The following is a 23,428-nucleotide window of genomic DNA, read 5'->3' as shown; positions in this document are numbered from 1 at the left end:
AAAATGTTTAGAGCAACAGAAGTCACAGTGACCTTCAATATTTTATTTCTGCAAAGTTTTAAATAAAACGAAATCTATCTCAGCGATTAATACCAATCGGAATCAGTTATTTTAACTACAAAATCATTTTTAAACATAAAAATTGAATGCAAATTACCCATTTAAATTTGCGAGGGAGGATAATCTCTTTAGTACACATAATTGCTGTACGTATTCTGCAAGCGAAACGTTTCGTAAATGTATCGGCATAGGTAATTACCCAATCATTTACATGTGAAGGACACAGATTTATGGAATATTCCGTTCAGAAAAAATGTCTACATTTCATTTGCATGGGATTAGGCTGAAATATGATTTTTTTTCCCCATTCCATTTTTTTATTTAAATTCCCACGACATGAAATCGGGGTTACATTTAACCACGAAAATATTCATATTCGTAAAAATGCCATGAACCGAATAAATTTGAATTGAAATTCGACAATTTCTCCGAATATTGTATTGCATTTTCGTCATTAAGGGTAGCGTTGGTAGTCACTGGAGAATTGAAGAAAGAAATTGATCCCTAAGCCAAATTGTACTGTGAACCAATTCTATAAATCAAAGACGATTCAAGGTTTATTGATTGCATAAATTTTGATTTTACGTCGATTCAACAATTCGTAACCAATTTCGTTGGTGTATACTCAACCGATAATTTTGTTACGTTAAGGTAGTCGTCAGAATCTCCTCATATGTACAATATTTTTCTGTACCTTATTAACATGGTGTTTCACATCTGGTCAGAACACCTCTTCAAGAACTTTTTTAAGAGAATGTCATTTATTGACAATAGGGGTAGTTCAAAAATTACGTAACGTTAGATGGGGGATGGGGCATTTTTGTGGAGGTTTTCATACATTTTCCAAGACAGGGTAGAGAAAAGCGTCTCGAAAATGGAAAATTATTTTTTTGCGTTACGTAATTTATGGACGACCCCATATGCGTCTATAGAGACCGGTAAGTTGTCAATATTTTCGGTGATCTAAGAATCCATTTGCACCTGTTTATAGTATCTACTTATCGTAAAATTCTTTAACCTGATGTCATACTATACACACATAACGTCCAACATTATTGTTCGTTACGGTTCTTGCACCCAATAGATATGATGTGCATTTTTCGTCGTGAAACCATGCACCGCGAAATTGGAATCTTCTCTCCGGTTTGCTTTGCAAAGCAACAGTAACAGTTTGCTTGCAGACGGTTTATGAATTTTATTGGCTTGTTCAATATTTCATTGATAGTATGAGGGCAACAAACCCATATTTACGACCTCTATTCGTGCAACCAGAAAATAATGAAAGTACAGCAACAACAATCAAGATTTTTTCTTCAAAGTTTCAAGATTGCTGCACGATACAATTACTCGTTGATGTTCAGCATTCCTATCGCACTGTATTGTGCATCCACGCCGGATGTGGATGTTGTATATATTCAACAAATACATACCATGCCAGCCTGTCTATTATAAAAATAGAAATGAGAAATCATATACGGATACCAAACGGAATGTATCGAAGCAAATGGTAAAAAAAAGATATCTCACAATACTCCCCCGAGTTCAATTCAAGCAACTGGAGTTCAATGAAGAATGGTGTCCTTTTTATTAAATCGCAAAATGAAATAAATCAAAACTACTTGTTACATGTTCAGCACAATGTGTTGAATGTAAAGCTTATTTTATGTCTTCCGTTTTGAATAACATTCCCATATTTTACGTATATATAGACGTACAACGCACTATGCACGCTCTTTATAACATCCTTTCGGTATAAAGCGTGTATACAATAGGGTGGGTCGCATTTTTCTTTATTTTTTACTATTTTAAAAGGCCTGACCCCAGAATGTACTTAAAATTGAACAAGGAATCCGAAAAAGCAAAAAAAAAAAATTTGAGGTTGCACACATTGCTGACTGATATCTGGGACATTCGGAAACAAAAGGCATTAGAGCTAACTATAGCTACTAGCTGAGGAGCACAGCTATAAAATACCATAAGAGCGTTGATGATCTACGTCTTCACTCGGACAGAGTGACGCAATCAGTGTTCCCGATCACGACTTTTTGAAGAAAACTTCCAGTTTCATCTGCGGTTAAACTCTTCAAATCATGGCGTAAACTATCATGTGAGGTATGTAAGAAAAATTGGCAATTTTGGGTCATGAAAGCCGCGCTCCTGCTACTCATTATCCATCCGATTACATACCTTGCACGATTGTATGATTTGTAGATTTGAAATTGAAATTGAAATTTTTCGTCGAAAAGGCGTGGACAGAGTACCTCACCCCGAGGAAGACGTAGATCATCAACGCTATGGTATTATATAGCTGTGCTCCTCAGCTATTAACTACGGTTATCTCGAATGCCTTTTGTTTCCAAATGTCCAAGATATCAGTCAGCAATGTGTGCAACCTCACGCTACGAACACGAAAATCGGATTCAGATTCCTTCTTTAATTCTAAGCATAGCCTGTGGTGAGGCGTTTTGAAATAGAAACAAAATGAAAATACGACCCACCCTAGTATAAAATTCGAAATATGCCTTTTAACGGATAACAGATGGTAAAAGCTAAGCAAGTGTTCCTTTTTCGTGGGTACCACGGATGTTTCTGAAGAGCTTTTGCGCATGATTGTAAACTGAATATCCCCTGCAGCAACAGTATAAAAGCAGTTGAACGATGTCCTTTATGTTCAGGTTCTATTCAAACGCTTAAGCAACCGGACATATACGACAGTGAAATCTCAGTTTAAAATAGAAAAGTGTTCCGTTGTAATACGAGAATTTAAAGGAAGAAAATGATCAACTGAAACGAGTCGGAAAATATTCATTTCAAAGATTTAAAAGAAAAAACGTTTTAATCGTGTCACTCACGTACCCATAATTTGATTGTTGGTATTTTTGTTGTGCTGTGTGTTTGTGCTTTGAATTTTCAGATTTAATTAAAATAATTGCGGTGTGCGGTAATTAATTGCATAGTTGACAGAGTACGGTGATAACGTTTAACTGTACAAATTTTGTTTAGTTCGCTCCTGTTGTTGACACACTGGTTGGTGCTGTGGTTGAAGAAGGACGCTTTAATTTAATTGTTTTATTAACTCGGAAAGAATGGCAAAAAGTGGATTGCTGATGGTGTATTTGAAACTGTGGTTCGTTTTGTGTTTGGTTGTAAATGCAGTAAGTGTGATTTTTACGGACCATTTCATTGATAATTTATTCAACATTTTCTTGGTCGATGCTGGTATGCTTTTCTTTTGCCATTATAATTAAGCAGATGAACAAACGGTTGCCACAGGTTTCAGTTTTATTATTAAATCAATAAGCTTTGTGGTATATGAGGGTAAGAAGGTCATGGAATGCAGAAAGACTCTGACAAACGATATTTTTATTGTAATCGGCTTAGTGCCTAGCTGTGAGTACCGATATATTCGACCGTCAATACAATTAATTGTTTATTGGTCGTTGTTGTTCGTCCGTGAAAGGGTAGTAGAGAAGGGCAATTGAATTGATTTAATTGGAATTCTGACATTGTATTGGGAAGCAGCAGATGATGCTCATTTGAACGTTAATAGAGTGCGTAATTATTTGGTAAAATGTTTTTCAAGAAAATTTCTCAAAAGATGACTAAGGTTTTGCACAGAATTATTGCTTCATTCACTTCAGACGTATTTCATTTCAATTTTATCTAATCGGATTGAGAAGATGAAAACACAAATTTACTTCGATAAAATAAAAGAATTCTATTTACAAAAAAAAAATTTCAAGGTTTAACTATTTCAAAGACATTTTCCGTAGATTTTCCTCCAAATTTTTTTCTTTTAAGTTAAATTCAAAAATTTAGCAAATTTTCAGTTAAAATAGTCTTTTACATAACTAGGGATGATTTTTCGTGTGAATTTTGTTGATTCAAGGCGAAGCAGAGGTCAATAAGCACACGAAAACTAGACTTTTTTTGCATGCTGTCGACAGCTTCTGCCGTAATTCGGAAGAAAAACAATTTCCAATGAAACAACAAAAGAATTACTGGAAATTCTTTCGTTGTTTCATTGGAAATTGTTTTTCTTCCGAATTACGGCAGAACAGTTGTAATAGTTAGCCAATTTTTGGAATTGTATTTCCAAATTTTATTTAAGGAATTTCAAAGAGAGGGATTCTTTTGAAAAACAGCCTACCGAAATCGGACGCATTTTCTATTGGAATTTTTTATATGTGCCTAGAAAGGACTTCGACCCTAGAAGCCAAAACCACTTTCAAAAAAATTCTTCGAAGTTTGTGTGGCTGGTCAAAGGTGAGCAAAAACCGAAAAATTGCAATTTTCTTACAAAAATTGCTCCAGTTACACGAGCCGTACAGGGTCGTGTGGGGTGTCATTAGAAAGGTAATCACATGTACTATTGAGCCGATTAGAACTCATTGGGTTTAAAATTCATCCACACTGAAATATGTGCAGATAAAGTTTTTAACCGAAGACGTACACTGTTCTTACTGAAATTTCTCGAGGTACACAAAATGTACATGGTCGTGTGGGGTATTATTTGAAAGGTAATTTTATGTGCTTTTGAGCCAAATAGAGACTAATGTGGTTTGGATGCATCTATGATGAAATATGGACACTTAAACATTTCCACTTCTTTTTCATCGCATATGTATCCAAACCACATAAAACTCTATTTGGCTCAAAAGCTCATAAAATTACCTTTCAAATGATACCCCACACGACCATGTACATTTTGTGTACCTCGAGAAATTTCAGTAAGAACAGTGTACGTCTTCGGTTAAAAACTTTATCTGCACATATTTCAGTGTGGATGAATTTTAAACCCAACAAGACCCTATTCGGCTCAATAGTTCATGTGATTACCTTTCTAATGACACCCCACACGACCCTGTACGGCTCGTGTAACTGGAGCAATTTTTGTAAGAAAATTGCAACTTTTCGGTTTTTGCTCACCTTTGACCAGCCACACAAACTTCGAAGAATTTTTTTGAAAGTGGTTTTGGCCACTAGGGTCGAAGTCCTTTCTAGGCACATATAAAAAATTCCAATAGAAAATGCGTCCGATTTCGGTAGGCTGTTTTTCAAAAAATCCCTCAGAACTTTACCGAATTTAATTCCAAAAATAGGGAATCGAGGGAACAAAATAGGAAATTACAACCAGAGCGAAGTGAGTGAATTATTTGAACAAATAAGGGAATTATACGGGAAGGTAGATGAATTTGAAATTAAATGAACAAATGAAGAGAGTCGTCAAACTTTTATAACCACGTACGAGGGATGAAAATACAAGTCTTCCCGTTGAAAGCATGAAAAACTTTTTTTTTCGAAGTTCATGTGTAAAGTTTCGGAAAAATAATGTAAAGTCATGCTTTCATATGACTTTGACCTCTGCTTAGCAATCGGATCAACTAGTTGTCCCAGCAAATATCTCCATTATTTACTTGCGAAATGGTCTTGGATTCTCTTTTCCTCTTATTCGATCTATTTGCTCCACGTTAATTTCATTGCATATGTTAAACAGTTCCCTATTAACATTGCCAAAATTCTAAAACGATTTGGAACTGGAACAAAGAAAACAAAAAAAAAAAGTTGAATTGAGTTTGAAGAAACGCGAACGTGGCTTTTCTCCGCAATTGTTGTTTTGCTGGACGTTCGTTGGTCAGGGTTCTGTACGTTCAGTTACAGTAAAGCCCACATATTAAAAGGAATTCATTTTCTAATTGTACTTGCAAATTCTCACATAAAACCTCAACTTATGAAACGGTGCCCATAATCTCACAATTAAAGTCCGTGAATATGAGCGGTTGAAATAATAAAAATTTTCAACCATCCTCACTCATTAAAAAACTCTCATAGCTTTTGTTAAAATGTAATACTCAATAGCTCACTAATTCCACAAACAACACTAAACCTAAAACAATTGTCGGCTTTTGTATGCTGGCTACAAAAGGGAAAACAATCGCCTAATTAGATAAAACAATGTGATATTCTAAGTACATTTTAAATCTCACAAACTACGAAAAGCTGCCTTTAAAATTGTTCGTCACGTCCCACCTGTTTCCCGTATAAATTCAGCGTCTTTTGTGCTGGGTTTTCCCATAAACTTTTAAATCCAATTTAATTGCAATTGAATAAACAAACTTTTTCTTGCAACGGAAAACTTTTACGGGAAAATTGTGTGTGCTCGCAAAATGCACAGCACCATCAGACAATGCAGAATTACAATTTTGTTGTTGATTGTTCAGAAGTTTATTCCGATGCTGTTTGCATTGAATGACAAATAATTAACTCCAGCTAATTGTGACTAACATTTTCTGTAGTTGAAATGCACACGATGGCAATCTGTGAGGCAATTGTGGATTTTCATTTAATTTATGCAATAGAATCCACCCGTACAGTTGATTGCAATTTAATTCAATGAATTTTCCACCGACTGTCGGTGCTGTTAATTCATAATGAACAAAGAGATTCGAATTGGACTCATCAGGTCACGCTAGTTCAAATAAAGCAAATAACTGAACTATTGATTGAATGATGAATTGAAAAATCATTTTAGAATTGGCTGGTAATTTGTTATCGGCAACGACGGCAAAAGTAAATGACGAGCTCTGGCTAGCCTCTTCTTTTATAGCAGAAGGTATGATAGAGCAAACGAAGTAATAGATTTTGTTACACCAAATGATGCTTTAACCAAAAGAGATAATAGATCTAATGATTATGTCGGGATACGTTTGTCACTTGTAAAAGATTAGCTATCGCAATATGAACAGGCAATTCTACTGAGAGGCACGTACACGGAAATGAAATTGTATCTGACTTCCGTTCATTGAGAAATCTTAAATAGAAGTCTACCGATGATCGAACAAAAAAAAAGTAGTTTCTCATTCCTCAATCAAACGTGAATAAAATATCAGAAAAAAGTAGAGAAAAACGATTCCGATAAATTTCAATTACGAACAACTTAAGTACACATTATCGTTGGATATAAAAAGTTTCTGAAAGTTTGCCACTTCCAACTTTTTCTGTGTAAACTTTCAGGCTGCCATTTCATGATGATATTGAGACGAGACGTCCTTATGCAAATATTCATTTATGTTCCGTTACCCATAAAGTTGCAGAGCCATTTTTATAAATTGGTTTGTTAAAGTCGGTCTCGAATTTGAATTTGAATGGATCGATGAAAATTAATTTCACTTTTCAAGAACAGTTTTGAAAGTTTCGGTCGTTTAATGCTTCAGAGAACGGAAGTTAAGTTTTTCATCATCATATTAACACCAAAAATCTCCTCGAAAAGTTATGGACGGTTTTGTCATCTGTTAACGACAGCCGCGGCTAAAAAATCGATGAGCCGTGGCTCCTATATAACAAAAGTTCTTTTAAAACTAATGAAATCGGCGATAGGTTAAAGCCAACAAACGTATGCTATTTCCCATCAACGACATTTATAGCCACACGAAACATAAAAATACTCAACGAGAATTGATTGTGTATTTTTAGCTGATAACCTGAGGTGATCCCAATCAGACAGCACTTTTTTGAACTATACATTCGAAAGTAACATTTTATCCGATCCAAATATATCGAAGAACTTTTTACACAAAAATAACAAAATTAACTCTGCTGATGTGAGGGGGAAATAAACAATTTTCTGTTGATATTTTGTTGTTTCTACGTGGGAAATTGAATTTGAAGTTCCAATATACGTCTGACCTACATCAGAAAAGCATTTGTAGCTTTTCGGTTTTTACACGACAAGTTATGTGTTGGAATTTCGAATCTAAGAATACGCTGAGTAGCTGGAATGCTAAGTGTTTCGGTATTAGGGTTTAAACGAATTTGCTCATTTTTTATGTGTTTTGAAAAGCAATTTTCTGATCAAATTTTTTGCTTTTGTTTTTTAAATTTCGTTTTGCTAAATGAATGGATGCGATGCGGTCGTTTTTTCTTTGCAGTTCGTTGTGCGACAACTGCAAATTGATTTCTTTATTTATCCATTTGTTTTAGTGGAAAATCGAATTCTAATACAGTCAGTGTTGCGGTGGTTCACAATTTTCAAAGATTTTGATGCTTGATTATCTTCTGTTTTTACATCTCATGTTAGAAACATTGTTCATGCTCCATTGTCATGATTCAGATGAAGAGAATTTTGAGTGGTTTTTCAAGACGGTTGACAATGTTACTTCTTTTGTTTAAAGTATCGACTACACATGTGTAGTACACATTAATACAAAATCTTCTACTTCATTTATTTAAACATTTCATTTAATTTAGATGTGGACCTAAGAGTTGTAAATTTCGTTAACAGAGGGTTTCAAAAAGACAATCCCCTGAAGATTTCCAAGGAGTTTCCTATCATTTTCCAAGAATTTTCAGAGAGTTACTGATTGTGGATTGATTTTCAAACGAAATTTTTTTCTTCAATTTTCTTCTTTTTATTTGATTTTCTTGAGCCTTTTAAAGCATTTCCTACGATTTTGCTGATTTTCTTGAGGATTTTACAAAAGAGGAGGATTTTCTAAGGATTTTATTTGGACTGACCCCTCGATGTGGACTCAAGATTGAGCCCGTCCTTCATTCTTTATTTGGAATTTTTTATCGTTTAAAAATGTGATGTTGAGTGTTAGATTGCTTGTTTACTGCAGCACAGGGCCTAACACTTAGAAAACTTAGTGAATTTTTTGGTAGATATTTCTCAGTATTAGGCACTGCTGGAACACATGAAAAATGTCGCTTTAGAGCACCTCAAATGACTTAACAATTATTTCGTTCAATTTCTGTCGACATCGCTAGTTGATACCAAAAATGGATGCTGTAAGACTTCTCCTTTACTTTAAACATAATCGTCACTCTCATATCTTTCAATTCCATTGAACAAACACCATAAGCCATGAAATATCCATTTATCGAATTTATCACGCCTGAAGTATCGTGTGTACATATCATATCCATATCATTTCTGTAAATACAACTAACATCACAGCTTTCCGTGGGGTGTTGTGGTTCCCCTTTAACAACACAAAGTAGTGCAATGTGAAAGATGTAAATGAATGATACGTTTGCATTATGTGAACATCGAGTTACGACATGAAACAGAATGTTCTGTAAATTCAACAAAAAAAATGTGCCTGGTAGTTATACCACAGACAATTTCAAATATTACAAAAGTTATGTCGAGGCAGTAGAATACTTTATGTAATTTATAATCGCTTCGTATGCACGAGAGATGGAAATTCCATTAATGTTCCGCGAGCTGTTTCATGTAAACTCGGTGGAAATTATGAAATTGTTTTTTTATCGTCAGAATGACATGAGAGTTAAAAGGGAAAAAAATGGAGTGGGAAGTTAAAAACCAGAAGTCTCTGCAGTGAGACCCTCCACAACACGTGTCAATACGTATGGATACGTACTGGTTCTATATCCATAACTTTACAGATTACCAAAACATTTAGTCATATTTTCGGAATGCTCAAGGTTAACAACCAGCAAATTAGGTCCCATCCAAAATGCTATAAAGAGTCTTTGAAAATTCTGTTTTGTGCACAGAGAAAGCTTTATTTCCCAAAATATTTTCATAAAATTTTCCCACATTTTCCTAAACTTTTCCACATTTCCTCAATTATCAAAAAAAATCTTTTTGGGAAAATACAATCAGAGGCGGCGAAATATCAGCATAAATTTGTGGTGTGGTTTTCAGGTGTTTTTCAGCTTATTCACACATGCAATCAAAACTGTTTATGCTTCTTAATACAGTTAAGCTGCTGCACGCACCCGCGTGTTAGTGGTAAAACAGTATAAAGACGTATAAACAGTGTTAATTGTTTATGTAAATCAGCTGCAAAACAGCTGAAGCAAATTCCTTCTGAAATTTCTCTGCCTCCAGCTGTATGGGAACTGAACCGATTTTTGAGCTTTCAGTCATGGGTCTATCAGATTTTGTCCATTTTCCAATGAAATCCTACTTTTTCAAATATAGCAACCAACAACATCCTTTCATTGCCTACACCATCGAGCAGTCAATCTACTCAACCCACATCGAGACTGGAGACAAGCGTTTTTCTCATTTCTAGACACACTGAAAGTACTTTACTGTACTGTATTGTGGAAACTACCGTGAAACTATAAAAGCAGACTGCTGCACGATTCTAAAAAAAAAATATGCACAGCACATCATGCTGTCACGTCCGTCTGGAAAAAAATATTTAAATTTTCATTTAAAAATCATTTTCCAAATTGCTCGCTTGAACAGTCATCGAACAGTGACGAGCCATGATTTTATCAAATTAATTAAAAGCTTTTCCGTTGTGTCATTAAATTACATTTTAAATTTTATCTGCTCGTCAACGTAACGACATCGTGTCGAAAATTAATAGCACCAACTCTCATATCAACAATTTATTGGCATAACACACATTGAACGCACTTCTAACGCAGATTTTTATTCCATTACGGGGGTGTATTACAGATGAATTTTCCCATTAACCCATAATAGTGTTAAAAGCTTCGTTTCGGTATTTTTCCCCATTTTGCATGCGTTGTAAAATAAATTGGAAACATTAATTTGAATGGGGATGTAAATCCTTTGCGATCCTCACTTATTATGGATCCCCAAAGGTATATGATATATAAAAGGTGATAATCGGGTATACATTTCGGTGGGAAATTCGCTGTAAATCCTACTTAATCTGTGGGTGCACGATTCAGGGAAATATATTTTCGGCTCTAGGAAAACAAGACTACTAATAATGTAAATGCTAGATTTATTCATGAAAAAAACTTTCGTTGTACCTTTTCCATTTATCTACGTTTAATGATAACAAGTTGAGAGCAGGTTAGTTGATTGTGTACTTAAAACAAAGTGGGTAGCAAGTAGCAATGACCAATTAGTCAGCTAATTGTTCTAATTTTCGTTTTTAGTGCCATGGATAAGTTTCATTGAAAGAGGAAAAACATTCTTTTTATGAAGTGAATTTCAACAATAATGTGCCTACGTTTAAGAAAATCAAGTAAGTGAACCGTTGGGGAAGTCAATACGGATCCGCAGGTGACATGACACCTACCTTTTAAATATACTTTTTCGGTTCTCCGGGGAGCAAAATTCACCAATCAGGATGATTGTCGTTAACGTCACGACGAGATTATATTTTTGTTTTGTTGATAAAATCGTCAGAGTAATGAAATTGATAATTGATAATTTGGAATTTAGCTTTGCTTTGTAGCCATGCAAGGGGTTCTTTTGAAAAGTAATCGGAAAAAAATATTTTACTATGCTGGTGCATGTAATAAGGCTGTTACATGTATAGGCAATAACCTTTACATCACTCGCATAGTAAAACGTCGTACTACACACGGAATAGTACATTACTATGCAAGGGAAGTAAAGTGATATCTCGTATACAGATGAGTAAAAGTAACCGAGGGCTTTAGCCCGAGGTACATTTACTCATCGTGATACGAGATATCACTTTATTTCCCGTGTGTAGTATAACGTTTTCCTATGCGAGTGATGTAAAGGCTATTGCCTATACATGTAACAGCCTTATTACATGCACCAGCATAGGAAAATAAAGTTATATCTCGTATCACGATGAGTAAAAGTACCTCGGGCTGCCGCCCTCGGATACTTTTTCTCATCTGGATACGAGATATCACTTTACTTCCCTTGCATAGTAATGTACTATTTTGATCTGATCTTTCGTGTACATGGAATTGTTCGAATAGAGGAAGTAAGGCTCAAATTTACACTTAAACGGTAAATTCATACATGTTTGGTGTCATTGGAAATGTGAGACCGATAGTGATCAGGAAAGAATAGTTATTTTCCTAAAGCGTGCTGAAATGTTTTTTTTAGCAAATGAGAGGTTTCCAACACGAGCCGGAATTGAATTCGCTAATAAAGCCTTTCAGCATTCATTCTAATTAGGAGCAACGTTTTTCCTGAACGATATCGGAAATAAACGACGAAATCGCAATATTTCAACACTAGTTAGTTATATGTTTCTGTTGCATTCCGGATGCAAGGAAACGGTTAGAAGTTCTCCGAAATACTCCAAAATAGTATCTCTTTAGCTGGCTCTTATTTCAGTGAAGATTAGTTTCAAACCCAATGAGACCCTATTTCCCCGACAGTACATACAATTAGTTCTCTCGTCTTTTCGTGTAAATGGAAAAATCTACATTAGAAAATTCTAAGTTTTTGATTACATTTCACGAGAAAACGACTACTGAGAATTAAAAAAAAAATGTTCTTGGATTTCAGGGTTCAATACCTTACGTAGCACGTAATCTATAAATTACGTTCGATATCGGTATTCTACATTTCAAAAATGTACAAAATAACTTTCTAAGTACGACCATGTAACCTGTAAAATTTGCGATATCACTTCTTGGGTTCCAGTAAAAAGAAACCTTTAAATAATAAGAGCTACACTGGTGCGTCCGATTTCGGTAGGTAGCTTTTCAAAATAATATCTCTGTACAAAATAACCAGGGCACGAAAAACAGTCATAGTGAATCTTTACACCAGGACTAAATAGAAGTAACTCCAAGTAAAAACGTAATTTTTTAATAAATCCAAATTTTATTACTCTTTTAAAGCGTTCACTGCGGTAAATTCAATTTAAATGTTGTTGAAAGAAACCAATAAGCGTCACGAAAGAGAACAAAACATTTTATACGTTGACAAAGTGTTATGAAAGAAACTCTTCAATTCTATCGTTAATTCTCTACTTTCACAGTCTTCTTGATAATTTTCCAGTTATCAGATCGAGGGGTGGATGAACATGAATTACATACGAATCTGGCTTTTTTGTTTTTTTTTTTTAACAAAACAAAAACTCGTCGTCTGAGGTGTTGTTCTTCAGTTCTTTTTCTTTATTTCTTTAAGTTGTTCTTAGTTTTTTTTTATTTTTTTTTTATTCTTAATTTTTGGTCTCTTGGATATGTTTTTCTCTGTTTATCCACCGCTCGGATGCTATGATAGAATCTAACAGTTTTCTTTTCACAAATTGACTTGAAAAAAAATATTTTCGAGTATTGTTACAGTTATAGTTGTTAAAAGCTCAGCACAAAATCAATATAGAGCGTGAGTGTCGGCCTGAAACACAGTTAAATCACTTATCCAATTATGTTCAATCAAATACGATGGTTGTTTCATTCGGGGCTATTGTACCTGAAAGACGTTATTCTAGGTCCTAGAGCTCCGAAATCTTTTCTGAAAATAATTCATGATTGCATCGAAAATTGTTCAATTTTCATTGTTTCGTTTTCATCTTGTAATAAACAAAAGTTCATGACCTCGCGCTGAAATTATACCGCTGATTCTATTTATTATAGCAAAATTACACAATTACACACAACGGGTGATAATATCAATTCTAACACCCTCTCCGCTTCCTATAGCTGCAACACGGCTTGGTATGAAAACAATGCCGTTCTATTTTAAAGCCACAGCACGTTTCCTTTATTGATACATAAGATACATTTAAAATGCCACCATCATACCACTCATATCAACTGTATTTTATATGGCAGAGCTTAAGCTTAAAGCATAACAGAATGAACGGAGTTATTTTTGGATGAAAGAAAACGGATGAAAAGATTTTCTAAAATAAATATAATAAAGCGATGATGGCATACTTAAGATTTTCGAGTTTATAACCGCTGCTATGTCTAACCAAATGTCCTTAAATATATATATAGCAAAATGCATGTTTTGAAGCAATAGACACGGTCTTACGTTGTTGAAACAAAGTAACAAAACTCGGCACGTTCCCTGGTCTTGTAATTCTTATGCGACACTAAAAAATAACATTGGCGTTAATGAATACGGTTAACGTTTCTCTCTCATCTTAGGTGTATCCACTGACGCAAAACAATCTGTCGTTGTGCGAATTGGAACAACTGGTTAAAGATCTTGTCTACCCTGATGACGGCAACGAATTACACGTATGTTCATTTTATTCGGCTTTTTATTTAAAAATAAAATAAAATTATTATCGAACTGTCTTGCACACGCAGGCAGCATCACTACGAAGTCAACTTCGCAATTTGTTAGACAATAATAACATCGACTACGATTCATTCAATTCACCGGATACACTCACTGAAAACGAAAAGAGGTCGCTCAGTTCAATTGCCAGGAATGGTTTATTAAACAATGGCAAACGAAACATTGGTTCAATTGCTCGTTTAGGATTTATCAGAGCCACACCGGACCAGATAAAACGCAGCATTGCCGCCCTAGCAAAGAACAGTCAATTGCCCACGTCTCGTGAGCCCGAAACGGAAGACAATGGACAAACGTCTGAATTGATGGAAAAGCGAAACATTGGATCTGTTGCTCGGTCGGGAATGATGACTGGAAAGCGGAATATCGCTTCATTAGCTCGAGGATATGAACTGCCAAATGGTAAACGAAATTTGGCGTCGGTGGTTCGTTCTGGGCGACCCGGTAGTTACAAGAGAAACATTGCTTCGCTGGCCAGAGGGAATTTTTATCCGTATTTCGGTGAAGGAATCAAACGTAATGTTGGTGCATTGGCCCGTGACTGGTCGCTACCGAAGACGCCTACGAAAGTTGCGGTGAAAAGAGACACACACAGCAAACATGTGGTGAAAAGAGAAGCTGTTGATCCACAGGAAAAAGTAACAGTTTCCGGTAAGTGGTTGAATGCTATGAGCTATTTTTAGGGGAATCTGGCAATACTTTTTTTTCTGCTTTCGGCTTTTTAAAATTCTTTGTGAATTTTTCTGCATAAAATAGACGCCTGTCACGACACACATTAAAGGCAACTCACATCAACGTCAGTCATTTTCTTTGAATTTTTCTTTTCTTTTCTTTATTTTGTTAAAGTAAAAGAAATAAAAGTTTCGTCAACATGTTGTCAAAAGCATCTACACAGCTGAAACCCCAACACCAAAGAAATGTTATATTCACTTCATGTTACCTTGGTAAATTTTTGGTGGTTGCTTGAAAGGTTTTCAAAGATTGTTTACAAAGAGTGTTGTAATTGAGTCTTGAGCCAGTATTGTGCGAGAACGTATACAGAATGTTATCAAAGAAAACGTTTACTGAGGGTGAGTGTCATTATACGTAGAGAGGTCTGCAACAAAGTTTAACTTTTAAAAAGTGTTTTCTAACGAAATAGGATCCATATTTCAATGAAAAATTATTTCATATATTACTAGCAATTGCTTATAGTAGCATATGCATCTTCAGGAAAATTTGTTTATCTTCGAGGGTGAAGGCTGTATCCGGAGCAGTGACTGTTTTTATGATGACATTTTCCTATATTTTCAAAGAACCCTACTTTTCGTACATTTTTAAAATTTTTCAAAAAATATTTTTAGGAAAATTCAGAAACATCAGAAAAATTTGTAAAAGTACAAAAGTTTGAAAAAATTAGAAAATTTGAAAAAATTATAAAATTTCAAAAAATTAGAAAATTTCAAAAAATTAGAAAATTTGAAAAAATTAAAAAAAGTTGAAAAAATTAAGAAAATTTGAAAAAATTAAGAAAATTTGAAAAAATTAAGAAAATTTGAAAAAATTAAGAAAATGTGAAAAATGTAAGAAAATTTGTAAAAATAAAAAAAAATCTGAAAATGTTTTCCGAACAACCTCACCGGTCCCAGGTCAAATCTTGACCAATTTTTCCTGTCCTTTTATTTTGTATTTTAAGTACAAAAAATAGTTAACATTGAACATACCTTTAGACGGAAAGAATAGCCATACCGCTGACGTTAAAGTTGCTCCACATCATCAACACAAACGCGAATCGGTCTACGACGATTATCCAGGTACAAACAGTGAAATTCTAGAGCCCATTTATCAAATACCCGAACTTGATTACGACGATCTCAACCAGGCACTGAATGAAATCTATGCAAACGATGACGAAGAAATACACGAAGATAAACGATTTCTGGGTAAGTACAAGAATAATTTTTGAATTTTGAATATTGTATCACTTCAAAACACCAAACAAAAATCTAAATTCCCATTGATCAACTGAAATCATGATCACGATGATTGTGCACACAAAGAAACCATTACTTTACATGTTGTGCTTTTACTCATGATTTTATAACAAAGAAAATCATTGAAAAAAATATATTAAGGATCTGTTGTACGAGACGGCTGGTCGGCGTATCGTCCGATGGAAAAACGAAATATTGGATCGTTAGCCCGTATGGGCTTGTTACGCAATGATTACAGTACTTACGAACAGCAAAAGAAATATAATCAACAGCAGGAGAAACGGCACATCGGCGCCCTAGCTAGGTCAGGCTGGCTTCCATCATTTAGTCCTGTTCGTGGCAGTCGATTCAGTCGATCTGGCAGGGCTAGGTCTCAAATAGTAGGAAGTTGATTTGCTTGTTGTGTTTATATTAATGGACTTGATATATAAAAATCGAAACGTTTAACCATTTAACTATTATACCAAAATTTACCCTGCAATTGTTTAGTGGACTTGTTTTAGTCGAGTTGAATGCTGAACGTAATGGATTGTATAACTGAGATATTTCGTTTTCAAATTTCATTTATCGATGTTTTCATTTTAGATGTTTTTAGATTTATTTATGTAGAGTTCCAGCCATGAAGTAGTGCAAATTTGTAGCTAATTACGTAAATAAATAGGGATAATCAGCGAACCTGTTCAATTACCACCCGAAAAAAGTCTTGCCGCCGTGCTAGCCTCCATTAAATAATTGACTTGGTAATTTTACATTGAACAGAAGCAAGTACCTTGTGGAACCTTTTATAGTTAGCTTTGGGATCTCCTATCTACAGCGACCAGCGACGACAATAAAGATAAGCTCCGTGTTCTTAGGAAAATATTTTGTTAAAACTAATGAAGTAAATGATTTTGAAACTTGAAATTTTTGGATTAAATATGATCAAATTTGTTAAATGGTGATTTGGTGATCTATTTGCCGCTTGTAAAAATTGACTTGACTTTCGTAATAACAAGCTTGCCCCTGTGGGCTATTCCATGAGATTATTTGAACGTGAGGACTTTGACTTGAATGATCACGAATGAAAATCAAGTCCTAATCCTCGCGTTTCTCTCTCCTAGACTCGGTTCATTGTACACCAATCGTGAACAATCGTGCACTTCCTCTCGCCGAGCATACACTTTCACTTTCGCACTCTGCCTCCGTCACTTTGTGTACGATGAACTTTGTCAGTGGTGGGGCCACCACTTGCATTACTTTGACTTTTATACCAGGGACGAGCCAAGGTAACTAACTCAACCACAGGCGCTCGAACTATGTGGTCGGACTAACTACTTTTATAATAAGTCAAGTGAAAAAGGTACAATCAAGTCAAAGAATAAGTCAAAGTATTCCAGGAAACGTAGATCAGGCGAATCTTAGGATCGGCAAGACTCACAATCACAAAACTTTAGTTCCAAAAATCACTGACGCAGGCTGTTACTTGATTTGATCTAAGCATTTTTATCAGGTTCATACAAAATCTTTTACTTCATTAGTTTTAACATACATTTTGCCACTATATAAGACGACGATAGCTAGAGCACATTTCTTATTTTCGTCCCCGTTGTCGATAACACATGATCCCTTTTCTGCACTCTAACCTTCAAGAGAAACCCGTTATGTTTCAGATGAGATTCGATTATTTGAATTCGTTGATATCGTCGATTTCCCGTGTATTTCTCCTCTACTTTTACGTAAAAGAAAACACTGGCGAGAGCACTCATCGCTCATTCTTGATATAAACCGTTCGTAGCCCTTCAAAACATTTTATTTCATTTATTGCAACTTGATTTCACATTTTATGAAATGTTTGACGTGCAAACACAACGTCGGATGCCAAATTATATCTCAAGAAAATAAAGCGAACTTCAAGTGCAAATGTGGCGAACATTAAATGTCTCAGTACTCTTACGTACTAAATTACATGATAAAATATGGCAATCACACCATATCACTTCAAAGCATTAATTATGTCCGTTGAGAGTTCTCATGTATTGCGTCTTTATGTGCACATCGTACATATTTCCTTACAACTTAATTTATGAGGCACATATTTCAATGTCATGCTAAAAGCTATCTGATACCCTTCTGATGAGCTAATAAAAATGTTTCAATTTATCCCTCTGATGTGATATCGTCTCACATTATCATCCCATATATGGACTTATCATATTTTTGTGTCCTTAAATCAGTGTTGGATGTGTGTCCTGATCTTTATTTGCTGTTTCTCTTTTTTTTTATGTTCTCCATAATAATACAGAAGATACAACCAACGAATCTCTAAGCGATAAAATATGTTTGTGTGGAACGCATCTCTCACCATCAATAAATAAGGAAATTCATCCTTCTCGTTTGAGTCGTTGTGATATGATGACGTAGATGTGTAATGTGATACAATTTTTTTTTTTTTGCGTTGCTCGACTGGAAAACTTTATGGTTTATTTTCGGTTCATATTCCGACTCTTGTGTATTGAATGTATGTATATAAATGTCTCGATGGCGGAATGTGTTTGCAATGTTTTCTATTAAGAAAATATTTAAATGGAATTTGTGTTTGCTTTTCAAAAATTTTCTTTTTGATCTGTATGGGATTGCTGATTCGGTATTTTGTGTTTTTATTCTAATATTTGAATATTAATCTCATTCTTGAAATACTTTCAATGGAACGTTGTCACGTTAACGTTGGAAACCGTTTCGGTTTTTGTCAAAAAAGGGTTGTGGATGGAGACGTAATTAGCCCATTACAACATGAGATCACAACCGTTCTTTCATTCAATAAAAAAAGAATAAAATTGAAAACGGCTACTTTCTGACAGAAATCGATTGAGGGAGATTGTGCCAGCATTTATCTGTAAAAACCCTTAAATCAAAAAGACATCACGTGAGGGAAAGTCATAAAAACTTCTGGCCAAACGTTTCATCGTCATTTATCGAATGTACATCCGAGATCATAGTGATTTCGAAATGGTTCTTTGATTTAAAGGTTTCATAGACAAACACAACTCTTCGCAAATTATTTTTGATGTCACAAGGCTTGTCAGCCACAATTATTGACCAGAAGGCAATTTGAGGCTACAGTTGCAAGACTTTTAATTTTGAGTCGAAGAAGAGCACTTACTCGGGTAGAAAATCCAAGTGGGTTTCAAAGTGAAAGTGTCTAGTGAAGAATGAATGTTTTTTTAATAAACTTCCGTGTAGTAAATTTTTGGAATTTCAGCAGCCTTTTTCCAACAAAAAGTTTATTTTTAAATGTCTTTCTTCATTTGACGCCACTAATACGGCTGACGGCCGAGATATACACTAGGCCTACCCTAGGTTCCTTTTAGAACTCAACAATAATTTGATCATAGTTTTAAGTAATTAAAACGTTTTTTGTTGTTGAAATTTTGGGTAACGTCTTTTGGATACAATCGTAACAATTAATCTCACGAACGAAGGTTTTTTTTGTAAATATGGATGGGTTGGAAGAACAGATTATTTCAGAAAACATTTTTAAAGTATTAACCTGTCACAGACAACAAGCACATTAACCGTTTTACTATCTGATCTATTACTTCATTTGATAGAAGATTTTCAGAGATTTATTTCGGAAATCTTTTACTTCATTTGTTTTGAACAAGCCTTTTGGTATATAAGACCTCATCGGTCAGAACTTGTCTTCAATTATTGATGTCGTTGTCGATAACAGATGACAACACTGTAGCAGGTTAATTTTGTACTGTCTCTAGATCTCTCAACCAAATCCGAATCTTCAAAGTACTTCAAAGAAGTGTTCACAATGCGAAATATTTTTAAATATTTTTCTAATCATTTCATTTCTATAAGTGACAATTTTTAAAGCCACTACCTACTTGTAGATCTCTTACACTAAAGCAGTTCTTATACTGTCAGAAAATTAATTTCAGTCTTTCAGAATGCTTCAATTCTAATTATTTTTCTTCGTCCAATTTGTGAACGTGTGTTTAGGGTAGTTAAGTAGTATAGCTCGTAATTGTTAGTTACAAATATGTTTCCTTTTCTCTATTTATCCTATTTGAATGCCAATTGTTTGCTTTAAAGAATTATTTATTTTATTACAACAAAGGCCGGGTTCTACCCCCAACAAGAGCTTCGTCGCCAGCCGATCGCCGTCGCTTGTGAAAGATGCAAAAGCTCTTTCTATCCCAGTCCCGTCAGCTGGGCAGCGCCTGGCCTATCCACCTGGGGAACACCACGTAAACTTGCCGCAATACACCAAAGATCTCTTCGAGGACCGTTTCATCCATCCGGAGACTATTACTAATTATTATCCACAGAACGCTTTCCATTTCGATTACAATGACAATAATTTTATGGATCAACTGAATGACGGAGATGACGGAAATTTTGTAGAAAATGAGCGAGAAGAAAGGCTTTGTTATTTGAGATTAAGCAAATTGATTTTATTTTTGGAGCTGAATAGTTAAATTGTTTGAAGAGAACCGGAGAAAAAAAGGAAACCAATGGAAATTTAAACTCAACAACCCACTCTTTCATATCATAAATTTAAATGGTTAAAATATCCAAGTTGTTCCGGACCCCACATATCTTTTCATATCTTCAATCTTTCTTCTTGTCTTTTAATAACCCAATTTTAATCAAATTTCTGAGATAAAATCATAATCCAAAAACAAAATATTTTTTAAGAAACTTTTACTTATGAACTTTATGGACAATAAAAATGAAAATTTTACTTAGATTAGCTTAAACGGAGAGACTGTTGTATACATCAGAATTATCATACATGGCTGGAATATGATTGTTTATGATAAATACAATGGATTTTAGCTTTATGTGATTAACTCGAACCCATCGAAGTTAATATTTCGCCGGAAATCAAAACAAAAATTGTTTCCCTTTCAGAAAGTTTAATTTTCAAATTGGGATACATTTAGGGTGACCAGACGTACATTCACTTAAATTTCACTTTTTATTCGAGTGTTTAGAAAAGATTATTCAATTAAAATTTCATTGACACAATGATCGCCAATTAACGTAAGAAACAATGTTTTTACAAATCACAACATTGCTCCCAAACATAGAAAATATTCGGAGGCTGATGAAATGACAGTTGGGATTGCGTTCCTCTTGTAAAGACAGATGACCTGTCTCGTTGTATGAGTCAAAACATACAATACAAACAATCTTAAGCGGAAGCTGTTCTCACTAAAGCCTCCAGATTTGACGGCTGCTAGGACTTTCGCGCCGCGTCATTCACAATAATTGACAAAATGACACATTTCGTATAAAGAAGATGTCACTTTGTGGGTTATTGTGAATTGCACGGCGCGAAATTCCTAAACAGCGATTTGACACTTATCAGTTCAGTTTTCATGCTAGGAGTAGTGCTGTGCATAATTGGATCTAAGAAAAATGTCGATTCATTGGGTCACGTTCAGTGCTATTTCTCAATAAGTTGTTCAACAGAGACGCCACAATAATTTTGTTTGATGCCTGAATATCGAAAGTCAATGTGGTCGAAACGATGACCATAATCATGAACGCAATATTTTTGCGAGACTGAGTCTACTAATTAGTAGATTTCTGACTAGGCATTCGATCGAACGCTTCATTTTATCATTTAATTTCGATAAAATTTCAAGTACTCTTGACGTTTGATTAATGGTACATTCGTCTTTAAATTGGCCTGAAACATTGAAGTGAAGTGACTCATGAAGTTTTTGTATGCAAGATCAGCAGTTTTGTCATTCTGGTCACCCTATTATATTAAAGTTTACGAATGTTATTGGAAATGAAATATTTAATCAAAATAATTGTAATACGATGACAATAAAATATAAAACTAAAAATCACCAACAAAATAATCTACGTGCTGTCAGATGGATAATAATAAAACTTAAATGTATATGAATGTAAAAAAATATTTAAACAAACAAAATATTTACTAATGATGACAATGTGACAATAAAAATACACAAAAAAAAATTAAATAAATGTTTAACTGATGATGAAATTAAATTTATTTTAAAAATTATTTTGAAATGAAAATTCATATTTAAAAGAAAATATTTATCTGAAAATTCAATTAATTAAGAAATTATATTGCTGTAATTGAACTCTTTTAATTATAAATTGCATAATCGATGAGGTATAAATAAAGTCATATTTAGATTAAAATCTTTGTTTCAATTTCAACAAGACATTCCCATCCCTTGGTTAATCTTCAATTTTCCACTCTACGGCCAGATAGAGTTATATGTTATATCTTCCAGAGCGATCAATCCAATTAATTCTATTATATTGAATGAGACTGCCAGACCATACATATTTTTCATTGCCAGAGGACAACATTCTCTGTTTACAAACGGGACGAAAATGGTGGTTTTCGACCCTCTGGATGTGAAATTGTATATGTTGGGCTGGGCATAGCACTGAACCAAGCACTGACTTTTTTAACGGTCATTTGGCCTCTCTAATATGATCTACCACAACATCAACAGTATTCATGCAATTCAGTGATGATATTTGTAACTTACGCCGTCTGTGTGCACAATGTATTTTATCGCATACGCGGTGTGATTCCCCGAAAAAATTATTCACCTAGGATATATAAACAAACATTATACTTCTGTACTCGGCAAGCCTCGACCGCTTTGTCATACGTGCATAATATTTATTATCTGTCTAGAACGATAATCTCGAGCTTATCCCTCTAGGGAGTTTTTGTTTATCTCGATATATCTGTTCTCGACAGATAAAATATGATATGCACCTATTGCCAGACTGTTATTTTGACGTGTAGGCATTATGACCCACGCCTTCGGCTAGGGCAATAATGTCCTACACGTCAAAATACCAATCTTGGCAACAGGTGCATAATATATATTATCGCACTAGCACTGTTTCCCGGCCTTCGGCCGGGTCGTGCTGATTCCAGGAGTATTACTCAAAATAAAGTTTCGTTACTTGTGAAACTATCAACCCAAAGTGTCGTATCACATGCATCTGATCAATATCTCTAATATTAGAAAGGAAAATTACAAGTTGAATTGTATTATTTTCTTTTACAAAAATATCTGAGATCTGAGATAAACTATTCTATTTTTATCTAACGAGAAAACCGATACAAAGCCGAAAAGATGCACTTTACTTGCGGAAAACTTCCGAAATACATAAAGCCTGCAAGGTCGTGGAAATATAATTACATGTAAGTAGTTTTGGGGCATCAAGGGTCTTGTGGGGTGAAAGTTCATTTAAACTGAGATATGAGCAGTTGGAAAATGGGTAAACATTTTTCAATTTCGGTGAACTCTTAATGATTCCTCTTCATGCAAAATACAACGACAACATCCTTTCTTATGATAATTACTGATATCAGGATTCCAGCACCACCAACCATACATGGGTAGTGACA

At 34.6% G+C, this 23,428-nt stretch overlaps 1 protein-coding gene across 5 annotated transcripts; it reads left to right on the top strand.

Moving 5' to 3' along the window:
* Nucleotides 1-2,741: 2,741 nt before the first annotated feature.
* On the top strand, nucleotides 2,742-22,022 carry LOC119066834 (neuropeptide-like 1). 5 transcript variants are annotated; one of them, XM_037169496.1, is made up of 7 exons: nucleotides 2,742-3,001; nucleotides 3,064-3,215; nucleotides 13,888-13,980; nucleotides 14,053-14,692; nucleotides 15,751-15,963; nucleotides 16,156-16,384; nucleotides 20,120-22,022. In XM_037169496.1, the coding sequence occupies exons 2-7, from the start codon at nucleotides 3,147-3,149 to the stop codon at nucleotides 20,478-20,480; spliced, it is 1,605 nt and encodes a 534-aa protein (XP_037025391.1). In that variant the 5' UTR covers nucleotides 2,742-3,001; nucleotides 3,064-3,146; the 3' UTR covers nucleotides 20,481-22,022. The 5 variants fall into 5 exon arrangements, with proteins under 5 accessions (XP_037025391.1, XP_037025392.1, XP_037025390.1 ...); XM_037169497.1 differs by having other exon boundaries at nucleotides 2,742-3,215; nucleotides 16,156-16,318; XM_037169495.1 differs by having other exon boundaries at nucleotides 2,742-3,215.
* The last annotated feature ends 1,406 nt before the right edge of the window (nucleotides 22,023-23,428 follow it).

This window comes from Bradysia coprophila, chromosome IV (genome assembly GCF_014529535.1).
Source record: "Bradysia coprophila strain Holo2 chromosome IV, BU_Bcop_v1, whole genome shotgun sequence".
Classification (NCBI taxonomy): domain Eukaryota; kingdom Metazoa; phylum Arthropoda; class Insecta; order Diptera; family Sciaridae; genus Bradysia; species Bradysia coprophila.
Note: the sequence above shows the minus strand (reverse complement) of the source record. Positions and strands in the feature narration are given on the sequence as shown.

Excerpts from the sequence above, each read along its gene's own strand:
- LOC119066834 (XM_037169496.1), top strand. The coding sequence starts at position 3,147 with ATGGCAAAAAGTGGATTGCTGATGGTGTATTTGAAACTGTGGTTCGTT. Across the intron at positions 14,693-15,750 it reads GGAAAAAGTAACAGTTTCCG|ACGGAAAGAATAGCCATACC; the intron begins GTAAGTGGTTGA and ends ACATACCTTTAG. Across the intron at positions 15,964-16,155 it reads CGAAGATAAACGATTTCTGG|GATCTGTTGTACGAGACGGC; the intron begins GTAAGTACAAGA and ends AAATATATTAAG.